The following is a 27,505-nucleotide window of genomic DNA, read 5'->3' on the forward strand; positions in this document are numbered from 1 at the left end:
TGTCATAGTGGCCCTTCTCCCCTCCACTTGACCTTCCATCTTCCTTCCTCTTTTTCACCCTCCATCCTTCACAGAAGTGCTTCTTCTGGCCTTCCGAGAACCTGGTGTAGGTGCTTTGAGAACCTGGTGTATGTCCTTTGAGAACCTGGGGTAGGTCCTTTGAGAACCTAGGTTGGTCCTTTGAGAACCTAGGTTGGTCCTTTGAGAACCTGGGGTAGGTCCTTTGAGAACCTGGGGTAGGTCCTCCTTCCGTGCCCCCTTAGATCCTTCAACCTTCATCTTCTTGGCTTCTTCTCCTCCTCCTTTCGAAAGGTCTTGGGTTACTCTGACCTCCGTAGTTTCTCCTCTTCTAGCTCCCTTGACCAAACATCCACCCTTTGACCCACCCGTAATGGACTTCCTTCTCAGTGGTGTGGCTGCCTGTGGGGCCTGCCTCTTCACCAACCCCCTGGAAGTGGTGAAGACCCGGATGCAGCTCCAGGGGGAGCTCCGCGCTCCCGGCACCTACACCCGCCATTACCGGAATGTCTTCCACGCCTTCTACACCATCGGACGGGTCGACGGGTTGGCAGCTCTCCAGCGAGGACTGTCCCCGGCCCTCTTCTACCAGTTTGGTTTTAACGGCATCCGCTTGGGCACCTACGGGATCGCGGAATCGGAGGGCTACATCCACACCCAGGACGGACAAGTCAGCCTGGCGCGGGCCACCCTGGCAGGAGCTTTGGCGGGCGCCACAAGTGCCATTGTGAGCAGCCCCCTGTATCTGGTGGGTCTTAACCCCAGAAGCATTACCGTAGAATAAGAGAGAAATTGCCCCCAAGTCATTTCTGTCTGGAATCCAGAGATGCCGGGTGGAATTCTGCCTTTCAGAATCCAGGGATAAAGCATGAATTCTGCCAATAAATCCAATGTGGCCTTTATTTTTTTTTAAAGCAAAAAACGCAGCAGTCACCACAAATATTTCCTGATAGCGCTCAGCCTTATATACCGCTTCACAGTGCTTTTATAGCCCTCTCTAAGCGGTTTTACAGAGTCAGCCTATGCCCCCCCCCCAACAATCGGGGTCCTCATTTTACTGACCTCGGAAGGATGGAAGGCTGAGACCACCTTGAGCTGGTCAGGATTGAACTCCTGGAGTGAGCATGATTTAGCCTGTGGTTGCTGCATTCTAACTGCTGTGTAAATGGGCTTCCTCGTTGCTTCTTTTTCGCATTGTACTGTTTACAAGAGCCAGATTTGCTACTGGGCTGGTTTTTCACTGACTGTGTGAGAACGTCCTTCCTCTGGCTTAAAAGCAACTTTCAGATTAACAGAGTTGGAAGGGACCTTGTAGGTCATCTAGTCCAACCCTCCCCCCTCCCACACCACTTCTGACAGATGGTAGTCCAGTCTCTTCTTGCAAGCCTCCAGTTTGAACACAAGCCTTTCACCTGCTCTGGTTACTAGAATGAAAACACTGCTTCAGAAGGGAGTAAAGCATTGGTGGGAGAAACATAAATCAACATTTTTAAATGCATCTTCCTGACGTGTTGTTTCTTAGGAAAGTGACATTTCTCCAATCCTCTTTCCAGGTGAAGACTCATCTCCAAGCCCAGTCAGCTTCTGAGATTGCTGTAGGACACCAATATCAGCACCAGGTAAGCAGAACGTACCCTGTAGCTTTATCAAGAGAAAGTTGTAATTTGCAGAACTTTTGATTCCTCGGGATCTCGCCGTAAATTACTGGTCAGCAAACTTGCACGGTTTTCAAAAGGGGTCTTTCTTAGCCTTTCTCCTTAGAGAGCCTCTGGAATTATTTAAAAAAAAATTTAAAGAAAGAAATTAAGATTCTGGTCCTCATGACTGTAAATCAAGTCTAACGAAGAATGGTTATAGGAACTGGGCATGGCTATTCTAACGAAGAGAAGAACCAGGGGAGACAGGATAGCAGTGTTCCAATATTTGAGGGGCTACTACAGAGAAGAGGAGGTCAAGCTATTCTCCAAAGCACCTGAAGGCCAGACAAGGAATAAGGGATGGAAACTTATCAAGGAGAGATTCAACCTAGAAATAAGGAAAAACTTTCTAACAGTGAGAGCAAACAACCGATGGAACAGAAGTTGCCTTCAGAAGATGTGGGAGCTTCATCCCTGGAGGATTTCGAGAAGAGACTGGACTGCCAGCTGTCAGAAGTGGTGTAGAGTCTCCTGCTTGGGCGGGGGGGGGGGGGTTGGACTAGATGACCTATAAGGTCCCTTCCAAGTCTGTTAATCTGAAGAGAAGGACTACGGGTGATTTGATGGCAGTCTTCCCATACTGTCGTAGAGAAGAGAGGGTTGACCTATTCTTCAAAACGCCCGAGGGCAGGATAAGAAGTAATGGGTGAAAGGAAGGGAACGTATATCTGATTTCACATGTATTGACGACAGCGAGAATAGTATTTGCACAACAGTGGAAAAGTAAAGAGATCCCAACAAAAGAAGATGTGATTAGAAAAATACTAGAATGTGGAGAAATGGACAAACCAACACTTACAATTAAGGAAAAGAAAGAAACTGAATTTTATTTTTAGTTTTGACTTGGGATTTATTTTATCAATGGCTAGCTGACAAAAACAGGAGCTGGAAACGGGGAAATATATGAAAGAATCAGTGCTCCATGGAAGACGGGTTAAATCGGTGAAACAAATAGTGTGACTATCCTTGGTATTAATATATATTGATATAAATGCGATGAATATGGCTGTAAACATTTTGAATATTACTTCTTAAAATGAGTTGCACCTAGACGACACGCTGTTCAATTGAAGTTGGAATTTTTATATACTATAAAATAAAATAAAAAGTTATTCCAAAAAAAAAAAGAAGAAGAAGAAGTAACGGGTGGAAGTTCGTTAAAGAGAGCTCAAACCTAGAACTAAGGAGATATTTCTTGACAGTGAGAACAGGTTATCAATGGAACAGCTCATCTCTTGTGGCCTGCCAGCAGCCATTGGAGCTGGCAGTCGAGTTGGACAGAGAGGAGGTTGGGGAGACGCATGGGCCGGTCCTGTAGGCTGGGAAAGGCTCAGACGAGGACTCTGCGTCCAAGGCAGAGACGGGGCTAAGGCCGTCTGGCAGTGATCAGCTGCCTTCCGAGCTAGACAGCAGTGAGGCAGAGGAACAGCTGGAGCCTGTTCCCAGTGTGCGCATGCCCAGAGTTGCAAAAAAAAAGAACAGCTCAGAAATCAGGGTAGACTTGGGAGTAAAGTCACAGGTGGAAGGTGATTGTCCCCTCCCATAGGACATAAAAGAGGAGCGAAAGGGGAGTGGGCTTTTGCAGGAAACAATTCCTTCGTTCGGTCATTAGATTCGTTTCAGGAGTGTGAAGATCTGTCCGTGAATCTGAGAGACTCTGCGCCCGGTCTTTCCTTGCATTCCTTGCGTTTGGAAAATATTTACAGGACAGCTTTCCAAGATAGATAAGGTCCGTGGTCAGAAATATTCCTTTGAAAGACTGTTTGCCTGCCAGGCCTTTGCTGAATGGGAATGAGAGGGATTCACATTCGTTTAATAAAAAGGGGTTTTATCGGGACCAGGACTCTGCCTCGTGCTTTTTTGGGGAAGCCTAGGTCAGAACCTTATCTTTGGAAGTTGTGAACTGCTCCATCACTGGGGATTTTTAAGAAGGGACCTAACAAACATTTGGCCAGATTGATACGGGGTCTCTTGCTTTAGCAGGGGGTTGGGCTAGAAGACCTCCGAGGTCCCTTCCAGCCCGATTATTCTGTGCTCTAGAGGCCTTTTCAAAATTGAAACGACGGAAAAGTACCTCTCCATGAAATAGTCCTTCCTGCATCACTGATTCAGAACTGAGCACAGTTTTGCACTGGCCTCCTTCCCAGTATTATCCAAAGATGCCTCCATAAATCTCATCGTTTGCGCTCCCAAGTTGCATACCTAAAGAAAAACAACACGGGTCTCTGGGCCCCTTAAAGACGAATCATTTTATTATATAGATACTCCTTGACTTACAACCTACAATTGAGGGCCCAAAATATCTGTCGCTATACGAGGCCGCTGTGAAGGGAGTTTTCTCCCCTTTTACGACCTTTTGTTGCCAAAGCTGTAAGCAAATCACTGCGGTTGTTAAGTTAGCACACAGTTGTGACGTGAATCTGGTTTCTCCCATTGGCTTTGCTTTGTCCAGAGGCCACAAAAGATGATCCCTTGAACCCGGCCACCGTCATAACTATGAACCGGTGGCCAAGCCTCTGAATTTTGTGCTGCAGTGGTTGTTAAGTGTCATAACGGTCATACGTGACTTTTTTTCAGGGTTGTTGTAACTTTGAAGGATTACAAAATAAATGACTGTTAAGTCAAGGTCGATCTGTAGAGAAAGAAAATGCAGGTAGTCCTCCTCTTACAACCCTAACTGAGCTCAAAATTTATGTTAGAATATAATAGAATAACAGAGTTGGAGGGTACCTCGGAGGTCTTCTAGTCCAACCCCCTGCTTAGGCAGGAAAACCTACACCACTTCAGACAAACGGCTATCCAACATCTTCTTTAAAACTTCGAGTGTTGGAGCATTCACAACTTCTGGAGGCAAGCTATTCCACTGATTAATTGTTCTAACTGTCAGGAAATTTCTCCTCAGTTCTAAATTGCTTCTCTCCTGATTAGTTTCCACCCACTGCTTCTTGTTCTACCCTCAGGTGCCTTGGAAAATAGTTTGACTCCCTCTTCTTTGTGGCAACCCCTGAGATATTGGAACACTGCTATCCTGTCTCCCCTAGTCCTTTTCATTCAACTAGACATGTTGTTAAGGGAGAATTTGTTACATGTGTTTTGCTCCATTTTGCGACATTTCTTGCCACCGTTGTTAAGTGAATCACTGCAGTTGCTAAGTTAGTAACGTGGTTGTTAAGTGAATTTGGCTTCCCCAATGACTTTGCTTGTCAGAAGGTTGCAACCCGAGGACGCTGCCGATGATCATGGGGATGCTGCAAAAGTTGTACCTGTGAAGATCAGTTATATAAGTCCCTGATTTTCAGTGCCATGGTAACTTTGAACGGTCACTAAATGAACTGTTGTAAGTCGAGCTCACTACTTGTAACCAGATATCCTGGCCAGTTTTTAACTTCCATTTGGGTCTTTGAAAGAGCAATTAAAGCATTGTCTATAAACTACACCCTCCCCGTTTAAAAAAATACCTAAATTTGACCTAGTGATTAAGTGGTTCAGTTTGGTCTTATTTCCCAGGTGGGGAATTATAGTCCCTTTATGACTGGTGGACTTCAACTCCCAGAATTCTGGGAGTTGAAGTCCACAAGTCATAAAAGGGTCATAATTCCCTCAGGAATTCTGGGAGTTGAAGTCTACAAGTCATTAAAGGGTCATAATTCCCTCAGGAATTCTGGGAGTCGAAGTCCACAAGTCATTAAAAGGGTCATAGTTCCCTCAGGAATTCTGGGAGCCGAAATCCACAAGTCATAAAAGGGTCATAGTTCCCTCAGGAATTCTGGGAGTTGAAGTCCACAAGTCATAAAAGGGTCATAGTTCCCTCAGGAATTCTGGGAGTTGAAGTCTACAAGTCATTAAAGGGTCATAATTCCCTCAGGAATTCTGGGAGCTGAAATCCACAAGTCATAAAAGGGTCATAGTTCCCTCAGGAATTCTGGGAGTTGAAGTCCACAAGTCATAAAAGGGTCATAGTTCCCTCAGGAATTCTGGGAGTTGAAGTCTACAAGTCATTAAAGGGTCATAGTTCCCTCAGGAATTCTGGGAGTCGAAGTCCACAAGTCATAAAAGGGTCCCTCAGGAATTCTGGGAGCCGAAATCCACAAGTCATAAAAGGGTCATAGTTCCCTCAGGAATTCTGGGAGTCGAAGTCCTCAAGTCATAAAAGGGTCCCTCAGGAATTCTGGGAGCCGAAATCCACAAGTCATAAAAGGGTCATAGTTCCCTCAGGAATTCTGGGAGTTGAAGTCCACAAGTCATAAAAGGGTCATAGTTCCCTCAGAAATTCTGGGAGTTGAAGTCCACAAGTCATAAAAGGGTCATAGTTCCCTCATGAATTCTGGGAGTCGAAGTCCACAAGTCATAAAGGGGTCATAGTTCCCTCATGAATTCTGGGAGTCGAAGTCCACAAGTCATAAAGGGGTCATAGTTCCCTCAGGAATTCTGGGAGTCGAAGTCCACAAGTCATAACGGGGTCATAGTTCCCTCAGGAATTCTGGGAGTCAAAGTCCACAAGTCATAAAGGGGTCATAGTTCCCTCAGGAATTCTGGGAGTCGAAGTCCACAAGTCATAAAGGGGTCATAGTTCCCTCAGGAATTCTGGGAGTCGAAGTCCACAAGTCCGCAAAGCTCGCACAAGCAGGAAGCCAAAGGCACCAGCCTGAAGATGGCGAGTGTGACCTCATCGGAACATCGCCAAGATACTCTCAATCCTACATGGGAAAAGACCCGAATATGCCAAGACCTACCTATCTATCTATCTATCTATCTATCTATCTATCTATCTATCTATCATCTATCCATCCATCCATCCATCCATCCATCTATCTATATACATACATACATACACACACACACACACATACATATACACACATATATATTATGTATTTTAGATATTTTTTACATTTTGCATCTTACCGTTATATACTATTATATCTAATATTCTTGATCTTTCATTATATTTACACTTATTTCTAATTTCTAATTCATTAATTGTCTTTCATTATTAGTTTTCTAATCTTTGCATCTACTACCAAGCCAATTATACCATATATCCCAAATTAAATAGTATTCTGTTTCTCCTTTGTCTTTAATTTCCATTGTCAACCTATCCATCTCAGCGCAGTCTAATATTTTCTTTATTATCATTTCCTCAAAGGGAATATTTCCATTTTCCCAATTTTGAGCATATACAATTCTGGCCCCCGTTATTACACGTAGCATTAAATATTGGGTGGGTTTTTTTGTTATATTTCCCTGTTAACATGCCTAATAGAAATAGCTCCAGTTTTAACTCTTTGTTGTTTTACCATTTCCTCTAACCAGTTTTTTTTAATCCTTATTCAATATTTTTTTGCGAAGTTAATTTTCCTTTGGGCTATCAGTTGCTTTTAAATCTCAGCTCAGTAAATAGTAAGCAATCATCTTTGGAGGTAATACTGTTCTCCAATCTATAGCAAATATTCTTGCATTGCCTTGCTTGGAAGTAGAATGAGGAAATCAGATGGCCATTTAAAAGATCTCCACCACATGTCCCAAAAGGGGGGGGGGGGGAATACACAAATGGCTTGAAACTATGACAAAACAATACATAGACTTGAAACCTGAGACATTCCTTTTGGGCATGCTTCCCGAAAATTATAATAAAGGTGACACAGATTTAATTTTACATTTTCTAATAGCAGCCAAGAATTGTATACGCACAATACTGGAAAAACATAGAAACCCATACAGATGATAACACAATCAAAAAATTATGGAATCTGCAGAAATGGATAGGTTAACCTTAAAAATCAAAGATAAAGAAGACTCGGAATATTATTGAGCATGGGATAAATTTTATGAATGGATAGAAACAAGAGGGGAAATAAGTTTACGAATGTCAATAATTGTTAGTATGGAAAATAAAGATGTAGAAAACAATAACTATAGTAAGGGGGAATTTGTAAATAGGCTAATGTAAGTAGAAATTTAGTTAAAAGGTTTTCTTTTCTTTTCTTTTTTTGGTCAAACTACTATAACTACTGTCATATTATTTTTATTGTTATTAGCTTGTGTGTTAAGATTTACTATCAACTTTTCTTGGGTTTTGCTTTCTTTGTAATTGTTATCCTGACACGGCACTGTCTTTTCAATTAAAATCATAAATAAATAAATGGCTAGGTTAACCTTAAAAATCAAAGAAAAGGAAGATTCGGAATATTTTGTGGCATGGGAACTTTTCTACAAAGGATTAGCTGACAAGTACAGAGGTTAGATGAATGGATTTATGTGAAATATGGACTCCACGAGAAGGAGAAAATGATCAGTAAATATTTTGATGGTTATATAATTGATATTATAATGAAAGACAGTATCCTTTTCAATAACGATTGATATTATTGCACATATGTCTATATGTACGTGATTACAATGATGATAATGATGTTTATATTTTAACACGTTGGATACCTAGAAAACACACTGTTCAATATAGAAATGGAATTTGTGGTGTAAAACAATATAATTACGTTAAAAGATCTCCACCAGAAAGCAAGCTGCCTCAGTCTGATTTGGGACCATTTCCGAGGCAAACCAGGTTAAGTCTAGGAGATTCTGCAGCATCTCTACCCAATCCCTGATTATTCCTGACCCGGAGCTTGGAAAAATGCCAGCCTGCCCTAGCGAATAGGGAGGTAGATTGACTACATACCTTCCCGGATCTTTAAAAATGTGCAGCTTCTAATCTCTTACTAATACTCTGCTCTCAAAACTCGACGCTGGAAATCTCCGGTTGCCGGGTTAGTGTAAGAAGTAAGTAAGATTTACCCAGGAAAAGATTTGTGTATAATGTTCTCTCGTGGGACGGAAGGATTGAGTAAGGGCGGGCCTTCCACCCGGAGTCCCTACTTTGTACCTTTGCAAATTTGTGTAGTCTTCAAATTACAACCGCTATTGAGCCCGAAATTTTGGTCGCTAAGCGAGGCATGTGTTAAATGATTTTTTTTTTGCCCCGTTTTATGACCTTCCTTGCCACATTTGTTAAGTGAATCTCTTCCGTTGTTAATGGAGGGACACGGTTGCTGAGTGAATCTGGTTTTCTCCACTGAGCCACGGTGGCGCAGTGGTTAGAGTACAGTACCGCAGGCTACTTCTGCGGTTGCCTGCAATTTGACAGTTCAAATCTCATCAGGCTCAAGGTTGACTCAGCCTTCCATCCTTCCGAGGGGGGGTAAAATGAGGACCCAGATTGTTGGGGGCAATAGGCTGACTCTCTAAACTGCTCAGAGAGGGTTGTAAAGCACTGTGAAGTGGTATATAAGCCTAAGCGCTACTGCTAACTCTGCCCATTGCCAGGAGTTTGATCCTGACCTGCTCAAGGTTGACTCAGCCTTCTATCCTTCCGAGGTGGGTAAAATGAGGAGCCAAATTGTTCCGGGCAATAGGCTGAATCTGTAAAACTGCTTAGAGAGGGTTGTATATACCACTTAAGTCTAAGTGCTATTGCTAGCACATAACGATCACATGACCCCAGGACACCGCAACCGTCATAGATACATGCCAGTTGCCAAGCGTCTGGATTTTGATCAGGTGAACCTGGGGATGCTGCAGTGGTTGTAAGCGTGAAAAAAAAACCGGTCACGGGTCACTTTTCAAAATGGCGTCTTAACTTCGAACGGTCACTAAATAGAGGGTTGAATATAGATGTGTGCGTTTTTCTTGAACGAGAGAGAACATTTGACGTAGGGCTTAGCCGGTCAAGAATTGCAACGAAACTAGACTTGTTTGTAGAAATCGGACTGGGGGTGAGAATCCTGCTTTTTTAGATGATGACCGTATGGGATGATTTTAGAAGATGTTTGCGTTTCTTCCTTCCTTCCTTCCTTCCTTCCTTCCTTCCTTCCTTCCTTCCTTCCTTCCTTCCTTCCTTCCTTCCTTCCTTCCTTCTTTATGTCTTCCTTTTCCAAAGCACCTGAGGGAAGATCATTAAAGAGAGAGCCAATCTAGAACTAAGGAGAAATTCCCTGACAGTGAGAACTGTCAATCGGTGGAACTCCTTGCCTCTGGAAGTAGTGGGTGCTCCATCGCTGTAGGTTTTGAAGAAGAGTCTGGATAGCCGTTTGTCTGAAATGGGATCGGCTACCCGGTTGAGCAGGAGGTTGGACTAGAAGCTCTCCAAGGTCCCTTACAACCCCATTATTCTGTGTTTAGTGTTCTATGTCCTGGGGACAAAATGATTTCTTTCATGGCACCCCCCAGGATGGTCTTTTCAAGTCAAGAAGAGTTCAAATCCGGCTCACTCCTTACTTCAAAGGGTCCAACTATTTCTTTTAAAATATATATATATTTTTATTATTTTTACATTTAAAACAATGCAATACCGCGGAGTCGGAGTGACCATACATTCACATTATATACAGCTAGTTTCAACCATTAACAATTAATCGACTTAATACATTGTCTGTCCTTCTGTCCAATCACAATATATACATTTGTTCCAGTCTTGTCATCTTGTCTTATACCAATCATAAAATCTATTCCATATCTCAAAATATTCTGATTCCCCTTTATTTTTAAGTTCAAGAGGGAGCCTATCTGCTTCTGCACAGGCCAACACTTTTCGGATTATATCTAGCTCTGATGGTGTATTTTCTTTTTTCCAATACTGTGCATAGGTTATGCGCGCTGCAGTTAGTATATGTATAATTAGATAAAGTGTATCTTTCTTGAACCCCTCCGGTATTATGCCTAGGAGAAAAGTTTCTGGTTTAAACATCATTTGTTCTCCCACCATTTGTTCTAACCATGATTGAATCATTTTCCAATATTTTTTTGCCTCGTTGCGCGTCCACCACATATGATAGAAAGTGCCTGGTGTTTTTTTACACTTCCAACAATTTGGGGCCAGATTGTTGAATATTTTGGAGAGCCGTGCTGGGGGGAGATGCCATCTGTAGAACATCTTATAAAGATTTTCTTTATACGCCGTAGCCAATGTTAGTTTCTGATTAAATATCCAAAGTTTTTCCCACTTAGCCAATTCCACATTGTAACCCAAATTTTTCGAAAGGGTCCAACTATTTCAATTGATGACTTTCAACTGGTTGAGTGCGATGAGGATTATAGACGTTGATGCTCCTAAACGTTATGGGTCCTTTTCTGTTTGTGTAGGGAATGTTCCATGCGCTATGGGGGATCCACAAAGAACACGGCGTCTTAGGGCTGTGGCGTGGAGCCATTTCTTCCATGCCCCGAGTCATGGTGGGTTCATCCACGCAGCTATCAACCTTCTCCTTTTCCAAACAGTTCTTGAACAACCTCGAGGTACGATGGTTTCCTTTGCTTGTTTGAAAAACCTACAGGAGTTGCAATAGAAAACTTTGCATTTGGCAGGGCGGATCCAGAGTCTGATAAGATTTGATGATATCTAACAAAATGAAATTCAGTGTAGAGGAAAGTAAAGTCCTACACTTTGGCAGGAAAAAAAACAAGTACACCTATAGCCTGGGTGAAACCAGGCTTCATAGCAGTAACTGTGAGAAAGATCTTGGAGTCTTAGTGGGTGCCGTCCACTAGGCAGTGCCAGCGGGCGACGCCCAGGAGTAGGGCCTTCTCTGTGATGGGCCCAACCCTCTGGAATGACCTCCCCCCCGACATTAGAATAACGACCGATCTCCGCTCCTTCCGTAAGAAACTTAAGACCCACCTGTTCAACTTAGCTGGCCTGGCCTAACTGTAGTTTTTGTGTCCCACTCTAGCCTAAATCTTTAGGGATAGATTTTTTAGGTTGTTTTAATTTTTAACTATACTGTACAGCCTATCACTTAATTTGTTTTAATGGGTATTTATAAATATTTAAGTTTTGTATATTGTTTTATTTGTGGTCTGTACACCGCCCCGAGTCCCTTTGGGGAGAGGGAGTGGTCTATAAATTCAATAAAATTAAAATTAAAAATTAGTGGAGAACCAATTAAATATGAGCCGGCAGTCAAAGAAGCCAATGCAATCCTAAGTTGCATTAACAGAGGGATCCAATCAAGATCAAGCGAGATACTACCACTCTATAAAGCCTTAGTAAGACTACACTTAGAATAATGCAGTGAAGTGCAGTCAGGTGAGGCAAGGGAGGCACAGCCTCACCGCTCTCATCATGAAAAGAAAAGAAAAATGTAAAAGGAAAAAGCTGAGCTAGTTGCTGCCTCACCGTGGATGACTCTGCTTAACTGTTAAAAAAAAGCCTCTAAAAAAGTGCCCTCTACTATGAGGCAGGAGAACTGCATGCCTCATCTAGTCTGACTTTAGGCGTTTTATGATCACTCGAGCAGAGTTAAGCAAGGGTTAAAAGCCTAAAAATTTCTGACGTAGGTGAGGCATGCAGTTCTCCTGCCTCATAGTAGAGGGCGCTTTTTTAGAGGCTTTTTTTAACAGTTAAGCAGAGTCATCCATGGAAGCCAGGCAAAGAGCCATGCTGTAGCACACACACTTTCCCCCAGCCTCTTTCTTTTGGAAGGCTCAGATCGGCTCCCCTCCGGCTTCTCTGCCTCTCCTCTCACCCCAGCCTGCCAGCAGGAGGTGAGTGGGTGGGCTTTATTGCGTTCCAGGCATTTCCCACCCAGACAGCAGGCTGCATTTGCAATGGTGGAGGTGTTTGAGGAAGGCAGCAAGGGAATGGGGGGGATGGCAGAGGAGCTGCTTTCAAGCCACTGGAAAAGATATCCAATCCAACTTTTGTGTGTGTGTATGTTTGTTTGAGAGTGAGTGAGAGAGGGAAGGGGGTAGGAGAAATAGTCCAATCCAACTTGTGTGTGTGTGTGTGTGTGTGTGTGTGTTTGAGAGAGGGGGAGGAAGGGAGAGAGAAACAAATGCTGTCGTTTTCAATCGGAACTGAGCATGCCTGGCTGTGGAATTCTGGGAGTTGAAGTCCACAAGTCTAAAAATATTTGAAACCCACCACTGTGTCAGTGCCTCACCAGCCATAAACCTCACCGCACGTCACTGGAAAAAATGCATCCAGTTTTGGTCACCACACTGTAAAAAAAGATGTTGAGATTCTCGAAAGAGTGTAGAGAAGAGCAACCAGGATGATTAGGGGACTGGGGACTAAAACATACAATGAACAGTTGCAGGAACTGGGCATGGCTAGTATAGTGAAGAGATAGACCAGGGGAGATACAATAGCAGGGTTCCAATCTTTGAGGGGCTGCCATAGAGAGGAGAGTGTCAGGCGATTCCCCAAAGCACCTGAAGGCCAGAGAAGGAATAATGGATGGAAACTGAACAAGGAGAGATTCAACCTAGAAATGAGGAGAAATTTTCTGACAGTACAATCAACCAATAGAACAGAAGATTGCCTTCAGAAGTTGTGGGAGCTTCATCACCGGAAGCTTTCAAGAAGAGACTAGACTGCCATCTGTCAGAAATGGTGTAGGGTCTCTTAAGCGGGAGTTGGGCTAGATGGCCTACAAGATCTCTTCCAACTCTGTAAACCTTAGACATAAATCTGGGATCCAAGAGAGAAGTAAAATTGGGATATGCATTTGATTTTGGTCTCGATCGTTAAGGCCCCAAGCTGGAAACCGTGAGTTCTAGTTCCGTTTTAGGCATGGAAGCCAGCTGGGTGACCTTGGGTCAATCACCAGGAGACTGTGAGTTCTAGTTCCACCTTAGGAATGAAAGCCAACTGGGTGACCTTGGACCAATCATCAGCAGACTCAGAGTTCTATTCCTGCCTTAGGCATGGAATCCGGCTGGGTGACCTTGGGCCAATCACCAGGAGGCTGTGAGTTCTAGTTCCACCTTAGGAATGAAAGCCAATTGGGTGAACTTGGGCCAATCACCAGGAGACTGTGAGTTCTAGTTCCACCTTAGGAATGAAAGCCAACTGGGTGACTTTGAGCCAGTCATTCTCCCTCTTAGCTCAGCTCACCTTACATAATTGTTGTGGTGGTGAAAATAGGCGGAGGAAGGAGTATTAGGTATGTTCATTGCCCTGAGTTAACTTACAAAAAAAAATAATAAAGGCAGGAGAAAACTAATCTAAACTAAATAAAATTATGGAGCAACACCCAAATATATTCTGTTTTCTTGCCAAATGTATGGTCACTTCCTCGGTATGTTCTCCAACTCTTGAGTATTAAACCTGTTTCTAATCCAATGGCTATTAATACAGCACTGGAGCTTAAGAAGGTGGATTTGTAGCTCTTTTTTCTGCCTGAATATAAGGCATCAACTGACCCTTTATTCCAAGGCTGCTAAATTTAGGCTGGTCATGGCAGAAGAGACAAAATATATGAGTTCAAACTGCTGATTTGCAGGCAGAATCGAGTAGACAATATAGAATAAAACAGAGGATAGGATAAGATAGAATAGAATAGAAAATATGGAATGCACTGGAGTGGAATGGGATGAGATGGGATGGGATGGGATAGGATAGGATAGAATAGGATAGAATGGAAAATATGGAATGCACTGGAGTGGGATGGGATGGGATGGGATAGGCTAGAATAGAATAGAATAGAAAATATGGAATGCACTGGAGTGGAATGGAATGCAATGGGATGGGATAGGATAGAATAGAATAGAAAATATGGAATGCACTGGAGTGGAATGGAATGCAATGGGATGGGATAGGATAGAATAGAATAGAATAAAATAGAATAGAATAGAAAATCTGGAATGCACTAGAGTGGAATGGAATGCGATGGAAAGGGATAGGATAGGATAGGATAGAATAGAAAATATGGAATGCACTGGAGTGGAATGGAATGCGATGGGATGGGATGGGATAGGATAGAATAGAAAATATGGAATGCACTGGTGTGGAATGGAATGCGATGGGATGGGATAGGATAGGATAGAATAGGATAGAATGGAAAATATTGAATGCACTGGAGTGGAATGGGATGGGATGGGATAGGCTAGAATAGAATAGAATAGAATAGAAAATAGGGAATGCACTGGTGTGGAATGGAATGCGATGGGATGGGATAGGATAGGATAGAATGGAAAATATGGAATGCACTGGAGTGGGATGGGATGGGATAGGCTAGAATAGAATAGAATAGAATAGAAAATATGGAATGCACTGGAGTGGAATGGGATGGGATGGGATAGGATAGAATAGAAAATATGGAATGCACTGGAGTGGAATGGAATGCAATGGGATGGGATAGGATAGGATAGGATAGGATAGAAAATATGGAATGCACTGTAGTGGAATGGAATGCAATGGGATGGGATAGGATAGGATAGGATAGGATAGAAAATATGGAATGTACTGGAGTGGAATGGAATGCGATGGGATAGGATAGGATAGGATAGGATAGGATAGAATAGAAAATATGGAATGCACTGGAGTGGAATGGAATGGGATAGGATAGGATAGAATAGAAAATATGGAATGCACTGCAGTGGAATGGAATGCGATGGGATGGGATAGGATAGGATAGGATAGAAAATATGGAATGCACTGGAGTGGAATGGAATGCGATGGGATGGGATAGGATAGGATAGAATAGAAAATATGGAATGCACTGCAGTGGAATGGAATGCGATGGGATAGGATAGGATAGGATAGGATAGGATAGGATAGGATAGGATAGAAAATATGGAATGCACTGGAGTGGAATGGAATGCGATGGGATGGGATAGGATAGGATAGAATAGAAAATATGGAATGCACTGGAGTGGAATGGAATGGGATAGGATAGGATAGAATAGAAAATATGGAATGCACTGCAGTGGAATGGAATGCGATGGGATGGGATAGGATAGGATAGGATAGAAAATATGGAATGCACTGGAGTGGAATGGAATGCGATGGGATGGGATAGGATAGGATAGAATAGAAAATATGGAATGCACTGCAGTGGAATGGAATGCGATGGGATGGGATAGGATAGAATAGAATAGAAAATATGGAATGCACTGGAGTGGAATGGGATGGGATGGGATGGGATAGGATAGGATGGAATAGAAAATATGGAATGCACTGGAGTGGAATGGGATGGGATGGGATAGGATAGAATAGAATAGAAAATATGGAATGCACTGGAGTGGAATGGAATGCGATGGGATGGGATGGGATAGGATAGGATAGGATAGAATAGAAAATATGGAATGCACTGGAGTGGAATGGAATGCAATGGGATGGGATAGAATAGAATAGAATAGAATAGAATAGAATAGGATAGGATAGGATAGGATAGAAAATATGGAATGTACTGGAGTGGAATGGAATGCGATGGGATGGAATAGGATAGAATAGGATAGAATAGGATAGAATAGGATAGAATAGGATAGAATAGGATAGAATAGGATAGAATAGAAAATCTGGAATGCACTGGAGTGGAATGGAATGCAATGGGATGGGATAGGATAGGATAGAATAGAAAATATGGAATGCACTGGAGTGGAATGGAATGTGATGGGATGGGATAGGATAGGATAGGATAGAATAGAAAATATGGAATGCACTGCAGTGGAATGGAATGCGATGGGATGGGATAGGATAGGATAGAAAATATGGAATGCATTGGAGTGGAATGGGATGTATTGGAATAGAATAGAATAGAATAGAATAGAATAGAATAGAATAGAATAGGTTGAGACTCTCAGTCCTAAGGCGTAATGTTCTTTTCTTGTGGGGTATGAAACAAGCTATGGTAGGTTTAGGGAAGAGCTATGATTTATTTGCTACAGAACAGTGACGTGCAGTCAGGGGAGGCAGGGGAGGCGGAGCCTCACCACTCTCGTCATGAAAATAAAAAAGAATTACTCCAGGAAGCCGTGAAAGTGGCTGGGAGAGGCGCGCGGCTTGGTTTAGCCTCCCTGGACATCTCAGCAGCAGCCCCAAGTGTGCCGATCTCACCATTTTTTACATCGGGCGAGCCCAGGATCCTTGCAAGGGGAATGGGACCACGTGTGCAGGAGGCTCCTCAGCTCCAGCCTCAATCAGCGCAGCCGCGGTCCCCTTCATCTTGCCTCAGGAAGGAGGGGAATGGGACCACGTGTGCAGGGGAAGGGGATCGCGGCTCTGCTAATCTGAGGCTGTGTGCTGAGGAGCCTCCTGCACACGTGGTCCCATTTCCCTTGCAAGGATCACAGGCTCGCCCAATGCAAAAAATGCCTAAGTACCATGTTTCTCCGAAAATACAACCTGTCCTGCGCTCACTGACCTAGCGTTATCCCGAAAGTACCAAGTTACAGGAGCCGGGGGTGGGGGGAGCGCTCACGTTGCTTGCCGCCTTCAATATACCGCTAGGTTGGGGAGTGGCGTTCTGTCCGGCCAGAGGGGAGAGTTGCCGGGCGGCTGCTCTCTTGTGAACTGGCTCCCGAAGAGCCGGGCACAGCCTCAGGGGCGAAGTAGCCATGAGGTAACTATGCTCACGAGCAGCCGCCCGGAAAATCCCCTCTCTAGCTGGGAAAAGCACCATTCACTGACCTGAGCAGCCGCCCGGCAAATCCCCTCTCCAGCCGGGAAAAGCGCCATTCACCAAGCCCTTGCGCAGCTCTCCCAGGTGACCGCCGCTGGCTGCTGCTGCCCGCCGCCGCCCGCCGCCCCGCCGCTCCGCTCCGTGCATAACTTCCAAACTCCAAAACTTCCAGCATCGGCCGCTCTAGGAGTGCTCTCTATGGTGGGCCGGCTGCTGGAAGACTGTCCGGAAAACTCTCTGTCCAGCAGCCGGCCCACCATAGAGAGCACTCCTAGAGCGGCCGATGCTGGAAGTTTTGGAGTTTGGAAGTTATGCACGGAGCGGAGCGGGGCGGCGGCGGGCAGCAGCAGCCAGCAGCGGTCGCCTGGGACAGCTGCGCAAGGGCTTGGTGAATGGCGCTTTTCCCGGCTGGAGAGGGGATTTGCGGGGCGGCTGCTGAGGTCAGTGAATGGCGCTTTTCCCGGCTGGAGAGGGGATTTGCGGGGCGGCTGCTGAGGTCAGTGAATGGCGCTTTTCCCGGCTGGAGAGGGGATTTGCGGGGCGGCTGCTGAGGTCAGTGAATGGCGCTTCTCCCGGCTGGAGAGGGGATTTGCGGGGCGGCTGCTGAGGTCAGTGAATGGCGCTTTTCCCGGCTGGAGAGGGGATTTGCGGGGCGGCTGCTGAGGTCAGTGAATGGCGCTTTTCCCGGCTGGAGAGGGGATTTGCGGGGCGGCTGCTGAGGTCAGTGAATGGCGCTTTTCCCGCTGGAGAGGGGATTTGCGGGGCGGCTGCTGAGGTCAGTGAATGGCGCTTTTCCCGGCTGGAGAGGGGATTTGCGGGGCGGCTGCTGAGGTCAGTGAATGGCGCTTTTCCCGGCTGGAGAGGGGATTTGCGGGGCGGCTGCTGAGGTCAGTGAATGGCGCTTTTCCCGCTGGAGAGGGGATTTGCGGGGCGGCTGCTGAGGTCAGTGAATGGCGCTTTTCCCGGCTGGAGAGGGGATTTGCGGGGCGGCTGCTGAGGTCAGTGAATGGCGCTTTTCCCGGCTGGAGAGGGGATTTGCGGGGCGGCTGCTGAGGTCAGTGAATGGCGCTTTTCCCGGCTGGAGAGGGGATTTGCGGGGCGGCTGCTGAGGTCAGTGAATGGCGCTTTTCCCGCTGGAGAGGGGATTTGCGGGGCGGCTGCTGAGGTCAGTGAATGGCGCTTTTCCCGGCTGGAGAGGGGATTTGCGGGGCGGCTGCTGAGGTCAGTGAATGGCGCTTTTCCCGGCTGGAGAGTTTCCCGGCAACTCTCCCCTCTGGCCCGACAGAACCCCACTCCCCAACCTAGCGGTATACCGAAGGCGGCAAGCAACGTGAGCGCTCCCCCCACCCCCGGCTCCTGTAACTTGGCGCTTTCGGGATAACGCTAGGTCAGTGAGCGCAGGACAGGTTGTATTTTCGGGGAAACAGGGTACCCAGGCATTTTTTGCATTGGGCGAGCCCGGGATCCTTGCAAGGGGAATGGGACCACCTGTGCAGGCGGCTCCTCAGCGCACAGCCTCAGATTAGCAGAGCCGCAATCCCCTTCCCCTGCACACGTGGTCCCATTCCCCTCCTTCCTGAGGCAAGATGAAGGGGACCGCGGCTGCGCTGATTGAGGCTGGAGCTGAAGAAATTTCTCCGTTTGGGCTGCGCCCCTGCGATTGGAGCAACCACGTGGTTTGATGACGTCACCAGCCTCACCAGTCATAAACGTCACCGCACGTCACTGCTACAGAATGAATAAACCAGTCATGTTCCCTACTGGGAAGAGAATTCTGGGATGTTTTCGCCTTACTTAATGGCGAGTCTACCCAGGCCCTTTGCCTTCACAAAAAAAAGGTCGTGAAATCATGGGACCAACCTCCAACGAAGATGGCGTGGTTAGTCCTCAGTAACAAGAGTTTAAACACACCTGCGATAAACACACGTCTATCATCCAAAACAAATACAAAAATAATAATAAAACAAATACAAATAAAAAGTAATAATAAAAAAATAACAAATGTGTGCATTAAAAAGAAAAAAAATGAACAAAAAACTCAGGGTAGACTTGATGGCTCATGGTGTCCTTTTGTCCCATTGGGTTTTTTTTTTTTTAATGTTTCTATATCCCATCTAGCTGTTTCTCCGGGTGGGAGTCTCCCCCCCACCCCACCCCATTCTTTTCACATCCAAAACCAGAGAATTATGTTTTCATTAAAAAAAAAAAAGATGCATTCCTCAAGCGGATCGATCCTCTGATTGGATCTGGGTTGCTGATCTCCGCCCAAGCTGGCCGTAACTTCGCTAACTTTTGTCCCCTCCTCTCCCTCCAGATCTTCCCCAAAGACAGCTGGTTGATTGCCTTGTGCGCCGGGATGATGAGTAGCTTCATTGTGGCCATCGCCATGACACCCTTTGACGTGGCCAGCACCCGCCTTTACAACCAACCGGTTGGACCCGATGGCCAGGTAGGAAATAGGAAGAAGGGAGAAGATGTGGAGGAAGCCAAGCCGGGACAGACGAAAGAAAAAGATGGGAACACAGAACATTCCTTGACTTATAACCATTCATTTAAAGGCTTAGGGCAGGCATGTCCAAAGTCCGGTCCGCGGCCCATTTGCGGCCCGGGGGGCGGTTTAATACGGCCCTTTAACAGCCCTCCCTGCTCTATGTAAATGCGGCCCGCCCACGGCAAGCAGAAGACCTTTCAAATTTCTCTCCCACCACCTCTTTTTCGCGCGCGCGCTCACACTTCGCCTCCGTCAAGCTCCGTGCTCGCTGGAGGAAAATGGGAGTGGGGGGGGGGGTATTTCCGAGTTCCGAAAGCAGAAGACCTTTCAAATTTCTCTCCCACCACCTCTTTTTCGCACGCGCGCACACACAGGAAAAGCAGACAAGCAGGAGAGAGAAGAAAGAAGGCAGGAAGGCAGAAGGAAGGGAAGGATGGAACTGGAAGGGAGGCAGGAAGGAAGGGAAGGAGGGGAGGAGGGAGTAAGGATAGACAAGCAAGAGGGAAAGAGGAAAGAAAGCAGGAGGGCAGAAGGGAGGTGGAAGGAAGGAAAGAAAAGCAGACACGCTGGAGGGAAAGAGGAAAGAAGGCAAGCAGGCAGGAAGGAGGCAGAAGGAAGGAGGGAAGGATGGAACTGGAAGGGAGGCAGGGAAGGAGGGAGGGAGAAAGGAAGGATAGGAGGATAGGGAAAGAGGAAAGAAGGCAGGCAGAAGGGAGGGAGGTGCAAGGAAGGAAGCATAGATAAGCAGGAGGGAAAGAAGGCAGGCAGGAGGAAAGAGGAAGGAGGGAACTGGAAGGGAGGCAGGAAGGAAGGGAAGGAGGAAGGGAGGGTGGAAGGAAGGATAGACAAGTAAGAGGGAAAGAGGAAAAGAAAGCATCTGAATGTACTAAACACGAGTCTTCAGGGAAAAAATGCATACATTGTGAAAACTCAGCTGTCAGTTGATCTTAATGTTATGAAATGAAAAGTATGCCATTTGCAATTAACTTGGCATAAAATAATTCATTTGCATTTAATTGTAATTGTTCAAAGAATGTTCGGAAAAATGTTCGGCCCTCCAGCATGTTCACTTCATCCAATCTGGCCCTCTTTGAAAAAAGTTTGGACACCCCTGGCTTAGGGCGATTCTCAGTTGTTCTGACCTAGGCTGGCCCAAACCAAGAAGCAGACTCCTTGTCCTGACAAAAAAATCCTTTTTATTATATTACTGTGAATTCCTCTCATTCACATCCAGCAAAGTCTTTCGAGGGAGGATTTACAGTCACGGCTCTTCTCTGGCTTGGAGAGTTGCCAGGCTGACATCTTCAAAGGAGCCTCTGAAGGTCACGACCCAATGAAGCGAAGTAATAGTCTCCTGCAAACTCCACTCCCCTTTTGCTCCTCTTTGGGAGGGGCCATATATCGTCCACCTGTGGCCTTACTCCCAAGTCGACCCCTGTTCTTCCGCTGTTCCCTTCGTCTGGCAACTCTGCATGCGCACACTGGGAACAGGCTGCTGTTCTGAACACACACACACACACACACGCCTGTGAATAAACCAGAACACAGGCTTGGCTGTTTGCCATTGTTTAATTACTGAGATAACGAATCCTTTGTCTGAGGGCCCAGACAACTCACGTTCAGTAGAGCAACCCAGATAATTCAAATGAAGCAACGCAGGTAGTCCAAACAAGCAGACACGGCTAGTACATAGATTTTCTTAACTACTAATTCGAGCGGTTGTTTCCTGCAAATGTCCCCTCCCAACGCCTCACCTATAATCTCTCTTGGGAGGGGCCAATCCACAACCACCTGTGCTTAATCATCTTCTGTGAGTCTGCCTACGGAGTTGCTGCTACCGTTTCTCAGCCCTTCTCAATCTAGCATCAGGGCCAAACTGCCTTTGATCCTCCCCACTGCTCCATGCCTCAGGCGCCTCCTGGTGGCCAACCAGCCTCTCTGGTCCCTGCTCTGAGTCTGAACCCTGCCCAGGGTCCTCCACATCGTCCAGGGCGGACTCATATGGTTCCTCCCTATCCGAGTCCATCAGCAGCTCAACCGGATCCTGCTGGGCCACAACAGGCTGCAGCTGTTCATCTTCCTCACTGACGTCTGGCTCCAAAGTGTGCTGATAACTGTCAGAAGGCCCCATCTCTGCCTCCGACGCAGTGCCCTCATCAGAGCCTTCCCCAGACTCCAGGACTGGCCCATGTTCCTCCCCAACCTCCTCACTGCCCAAATCTCCTGCCAGCTCCACTCATTCCTCCAGGTCATGTCTCAAAGGTGCCTTTTTCAAGAGACAACATGTACTTCCTTGGTTTTTCCTCGAAGACTTTTCGCTTCTCGTCTATCCATTTCCCCCCGAAAATAAGACCTTGTCTTATATTTGTTTTGCCACCAAAAAAGGCACCAGGTCTTATTTGGGGGGCGGGGAGGGGGGGGATGTCGTCCACTGACTCTCCTCACTTGTGCATTGCCCCTGGCCTCCTTTTCACCATCAAGAGGCCTTCAGGAACTTTTTCTGCAAGCCAGCAAGGCTTTCCCGAAGGCCTCTGCAACCGATAACAGAACTCTGGATCAGGGAAGCCTTGCCGACTGCAGAAGAAATGGGTCCATATGGAGTGCGAGAGGCCTGGCTTCAACTGTCCGAAAGTACTGTATTTTTCGAAGTATCAGATGCACCTTTTTCCCCCTCAAAAAAAGAGGTTGAAAATCTGGGTGCATCTTATACATTGAATACAGCATTTTGTGCCTCCTGAAACCCCGCTCCTTCACCAAAATGGCCATGCAGAGTCTTTAGGAGACTTATAGAGTGCTCCTGGGGGCTGGGGAGGGCAGAAATGAGCGAGAAATGGGCCGTTTTTGGCTCAGTTTTGCCCAGCCCCCAGGATCATTCTATAAACCGCTTAAAGGCTATTCATGCCCTTTTGTTTGACAAAAAAGGGCCCGTTTTCACAAAACACTGGCAGTTTTTTTGCTCATTTTTGGGCCACCCCATCCCCAAGAGCACTGTACAAGCCTCCTAAAGGCTATTCATGCCCTTTTTTGGAAAAAAAAAGAGGTCTGCAGAGTGCAAAAACTTTTTTTTTTAATTTGCCTCTTCAAAAACCTTGTGAGTCTTATACTCCGACGCGTCTTATATTCTGAAAAATACGGTAAGTAGTAGGGCAGCTCCCCATCCCCATCCTAGCTTTTTTACCTGTGCACTCTGGAGTGGGCGGGCTCTTATTAATAGGGCTTATTTTGGAGCAGTAGGGCTTATATTGGGCACCATGTAAAAATCAAGCTAGGACTTACCGTATTTTACGGAGTATAAGACGCACCTTTTCCGCCCCAACAGGGTGTGGAAATGTTGGTGCGTCTTATACACCGAATACAGCCATTTTTGGCCTCCCGAAGCCCCGCCTCGCATCCCACTTTTGTGAAAAACGGAGGTGTTTTTGCTTGCCCCCAGCAGCACTCTGCTGAAGCCTGCACTCTGCAGACTTCAACAGGGCTGGGGGAAGGCAAAAACGCCTCCGTTTTGGCGAAAAAGGGCCCGTTTTCCACCTGCATAGTTTTCCTAGAGGCCGGGGAAGACAAACACTTTTTCTTACTTGCCTCTTCGAGTTCTTGGTGCGTCTTATAGCCTGAAAAATACGGGTACTTTCGGGGTAGGTCATATTTTCAGGGTAACACAGTAAGAAGCTTCTTCAGTTCTGAAGATTATAGAATTGAAGAAGCTTCTTGGATGAGAAGGCAAACGTCTTCAAAGGAAAACCAGAAAGTCCAGTTGCCTCTTGGGGGAAGAAAAACATGGAGGACTGTTACAGCCTCCCATGTCAATGGGGAAGCCAGATTCACTTAACAACTGTGTTGCTCACTTAACAACTGCAGTGACTCACTTAACAACTCTCTACATGGGGCTCCCCTTGAGGTGCGCCCGGAGATTGCAGTTGGTCCAGAATGCAGCCGCGCGGGCAATTATGGGGAGAATGAGGTTCTCCCATATAACACCTCTCCTGCGCGAGCTGCACTGGCTTCCTGTGGCCTACCAGGTGCGCTTCAAGGTGTTAGTTACCATCTTTAAAGCGCTCCATGGCACAGGGCCTAGTTACCTGCGGGATCGCGTTCTGCCCCACACATCCCTGCGACCTATTCGCTCGCACAGGGAGGGACTTCTCCGGGTGCCGTCCTCCAGAGATTGTCAGAGGGCGGCGCCCAGGAGTAGGGCCTTCTCTGTGATGGGCCCTACCCTTTGGAATGACCTCCCCCCAGACATTAGGACAACTACTGACCTCCGCTCCTTCCGCACGAAACTTAAGACCCACCTGTTCCGACTAGCCGGCCTGGCTTAATTTAGAGCTTCTCCACTTCTTGGGCATTTTTAATTTTAATTTTTAAATTTAACTATTATTGGGGTTTTTTAATTGTTTTAAATTATTGTAATTTATTTATTTATTGTTCTACCTCCTCCATATTGTATCGTTGTAACCGCTGCTGGTGTACGTCGCCCCGAGTCCCTTGGGGGAAAGGGGGTGACTAAGAAGTCAAAATAATAATAATAATAATAATAATAATAATAATAATAATAATAATAATAATGTGGCAAGAAAGGTAGTAAAATTGGGGGGGGGAACTCACTTAACAACGGTCTCGCTGAGCAAGGGAGATTTTGGGCTCGATTGCCGTCGTAAGCCAAGGACTCCCTGAGATTGGGTTCATTAAATCGGTCACCCAACTCACGACTTCCACCTAACTCATTCACCCCATTGGTTTCAGGGCTGCCTTTGACAAGTGGCTTAACTCCACAGCTTCGCTGTACGTCAATGAAAATCCAATCAGCCAGGCCAAAAATACCTTTAAAAGGTTCCATTCGTTGCAAAACTGGCCCAGAATTTGTTAATCTGAAATGTTTCATGACTCACCCATCAGTCAAATTAATTTTTTAAAAAAAATAGTTAAGCAGAGAATCATTGGAACGTACCAACTCTTGCCACGCCAAACTGCAGGGCTTCCTCCCCAAAATGTATGACAATATGTCAATGAAAATTCAATAATCCAGGCCCCAAAATATCTAAAAAATCATGGCAAAACTGGACCAAAGTTAATCTGAGATTTCTCGTTGCTCATTTGAGTAACTTCATCAGTCAAAATAAATAAAAAATTAGATGGGACAGTCATTGGAATGTACCAACTATTGCCACACCAACTGCAGAGGTTGTTCCCCATTTTTAAAAAAAATTCAACTGATGGAAGTTACTGGGATGAGTAACCGAATGTCTCTGATAAACATTTTTGATTTCAATCGTTTTTAAAGCTTCGCCGTTTTACCCAGCTTCGTTGTTAACCCTTTCTCCTTCCCTCCTTTTTTTACGTTTGCAATCTTCCAAACTGTACCTGCCCTGCCAAAACATGTCACTAAATGAACCGTTGTAACTCGAGGAGTGCCTGTCTTGAATTCATCTCCTCATGCTTTTGCAAAAACCTGCTGATGGGTTTTGTTGTGGCCCGCCAACGGCCAGTGGAGCTGGCAGCAGATTCGGACAGCGAGAAGGTTGGGGAGGAACATGGGCCAGTCCTGGAGTCTGGGGAAGGCTCTGATGAGGGCTCTGTGTCGGAGGCAGAGAGGCGTCCGACAGTTATCAGCTGCCTTCGGAGTCGGAGATCAGTGGGGCAGAAGGACAGCTGGAGCCTGTTCCCGGTGTGCGTATGTGCAGAGCTGCCAGGAGAAGGGAACTGTTAAGGAACAAGAGCTGACTCGGGAATAAAGGCGCAGGTGGATTGGGAATGGCCCCTCCCATAGGGAATAAAAGAGGAGCAAAAGGGGAGGGGAGTTTGCAGGAGACAATTAGTTCGTTTAATTCGTGTGAAGATCTGTTTGTGACTCTCAGAGACCCCTTGCCAAGTATTTTCTTGTACAGCCTTGCGTTTGGAAGAGATCGGCCTGGCAGCTCTCCAAGCCTGATAAGGTCTGTGGTTGTCAATTCACCCTTGAAAGACTGTTTGATGGGACTCTGCTGGATATGAATGAGAGGACTTCACATTAGCTTAATAAAAAGGGGTTTTGTCGGGACAAGGAGTCTGCTTCGTGATTTTCTGAAGCCTAGGTCAGAACAGGAGTTTTCATTTAACAACAAGGAAGCAAGATTTCCAAAACCTAAGGCAGGGGGGCTGGGAGAACGGGACATTGAAAACGAGGGGTAACCCGAGAAAATTGGGGTGGTCTTAATTCATCGGTGAGCTTGCTCTCTTCATCGTTTGCTTTCCTTATACGGCAGGGCATGATGTACAAAGGACTTTTGGATTGCCTGGCCAAAATCATCCGGACGGAGGGCTTTTGGGGAGCCTACAAAGGGGTAGGGGCTTCTTACTTCCGCATCGGGCCGCACACCATCCTCAGCCTTCTCTTCTGGGATCAGATCCGCCACGTCAACTTCCGCTGGCCGCAGGAGTGAAGCCACTCGTAAAGGGGACGCCCACCCCCGCAATTTGCACGTCACGACATACCTCGGGGCAGCAGCCCGGACGTCGCCATCAGTCAAGCTAGTCTCAACAGATTCGACGCCGGCAGACGGGCAGAAAAAGATGTTGGTGGCCCATTCCTCGCGCTTTGTTTTTCGGCCGTTCTCACCTCTAGGTCCCCTTTCCTACTTCGCTACGGATGGGAGGAGAAAAATAAACACACAAATCTTTCTCCTGCCCGGAACAATAATACCTCAATCCTAACTTCTGGACCGAGGAGCCAAACCATCATGCAGGAGCTCTTCCCAATTTGAAGCTTGTGCCCACACCTGGCCCATTCTGGTAGGGAACCACCATTTTTCCACTGCAGAAGATGGACCCACTATCGGCTTGGTAAATGGCTTTCAAGTCCCACCTACCTCGGTGAATCCCTAAGAAGCTTTCTGGGGGACTCTGTCGGGTCACTTCTACCTAGTCGGCAAACCTATAGGGCCTCTGTAAAGGTGGTGAGAGGCAGCCTGAGTTCAAACTGTTGTCCGCGGCAACCAAATAGGCCTACAGGTAGGGCTCACCTGCTCCTCTGTTCATCCAGCCTCTAGGTGGCGGTAGAGCGCCGTCCTGCTCGTTTGCATTTCTTGCTCCCGGTTTTTCCTCCTTATCTATATCCACGTGCTATTAAAAGTTATCAGATCTGTTTGCAACTTTCAGTGGGGTAAAATGGGGCATTAGCGGGGCAACGGTTTTTCAGTCGACATACCTCAGATGGGCGAACATACAGAATGTGTCCAAAACCTGGGCCCCATATGACCGGGAATGGAAATTTGAGAAAAATTGTGGCCAAATTTAGTCACACCATCGCAATCGAGTCATTGTCCCTTCCAACACTCCGCGACACCTTCGGCAACGGCAAAGCCAGAAAGGTAAGTTGCAAGTTGTTCAGGTAAGTCTCCTCCCCCCCCTCACACGAAGCCCATCGTCCCTCCGGGGCTCCCACCCCAACTGGCCACTCATGTACCGCGACACAGCCTTAGCTGCGTCAAGTTCTGCGTGCGAAGTCAACCTCACGGCATCTATCCTGCATCTTTGCTCAGCCTTCCCGACCCAGGACACATCCCTTGTGCATCCCGTCTGATATTTTGCACACCCCTGCACTCTCCACGGGGCCTCTCACACATTCTGGGCGCATCCTTCCTGAACTGCTCTGAACCACGTGGCACTTCTCATGCCTCCTTCCCAATTCTTGGGATACCTCCACTTTGTGCAGAGTCCATTTATTTATTTATTTTATTTATTATTAATTCAACAGTAAAGCCACCGGGAAGTATAAACATGACGCAGCAGGAAGGAAGGAAGGAAGGAAGGAAGGAGGGGAGGGAGAGGGATGGAAGGAAGGAAGGAAGGAAGGAAGGAAGGAAAAAAAACATTGACTTTAACTCCCATGTTAGCTGGGAGGGAGGGAAGGAGGAAAGGAAGAA

At 46.3% G+C, this 27,505-nt stretch overlaps 1 protein-coding gene across 2 annotated transcripts; it reads left to right on the forward strand.

Annotated features, from left to right (window-relative positions):
• The first annotated feature begins 162 nt into the window (after positions 1-162).
• On the forward strand, positions 163-27,421 carry LOC309400714 (solute carrier family 25 member 35-like). 2 transcript variants are annotated; one of them, XM_081969349.1, is made up of 5 exons: positions 163-745; positions 1,572-1,637; positions 10,854-11,006; positions 19,431-19,565; positions 25,847-27,421. In XM_081969349.1, the coding sequence occupies exons 1-5, from the start codon at positions 392-394 to the stop codon at positions 26,021-26,023; spliced, it is 885 nt and encodes a 294-aa protein (XP_081825475.1). In that variant the 5' UTR covers positions 163-391; the 3' UTR covers positions 26,024-27,421. The 2 variants fall into 2 exon arrangements, with proteins under 2 accessions (XP_081825475.1, XP_081825474.1); XM_081969348.1 differs by having other exon boundaries at positions 163-766; positions 25,847-27,420.
• Positions 27,422-27,505: the final 84 nt, after the last annotated feature.

The sequence above is a fragment of the Natrix helvetica genome, assembly GCF_964273705.1.
Source record: "Natrix helvetica genome assembly, chromosome: W".
In the NCBI taxonomy this organism is placed as follows: Eukaryota; Metazoa; Chordata; class Lepidosauria; order Squamata; family Natricidae; genus Natrix; species Natrix helvetica.

Excerpts from the sequence above, each read along its gene's own strand:
- LOC309400714 (XM_081969348.1), top strand. The coding sequence starts at position 392 with ATGGACTTCCTTCTCAGTGGTGTGGCTGCCTGTGGGGCCTGCCTCTTC. Across the intron at positions 767-1,571 it reads TGAGCAGCCCCCTGTATCTG|GTGAAGACTCATCTCCAAGC; the intron begins GTGGGTCTTAAC and ends TCCTCTTTCCAG. Across the intron at positions 11,007-19,430 it reads AGTTCTTGAACAACCTCGAG|ATCTTCCCCAAAGACAGCTG; the intron begins GTACGATGGTTT and ends CTCTCCCTCCAG.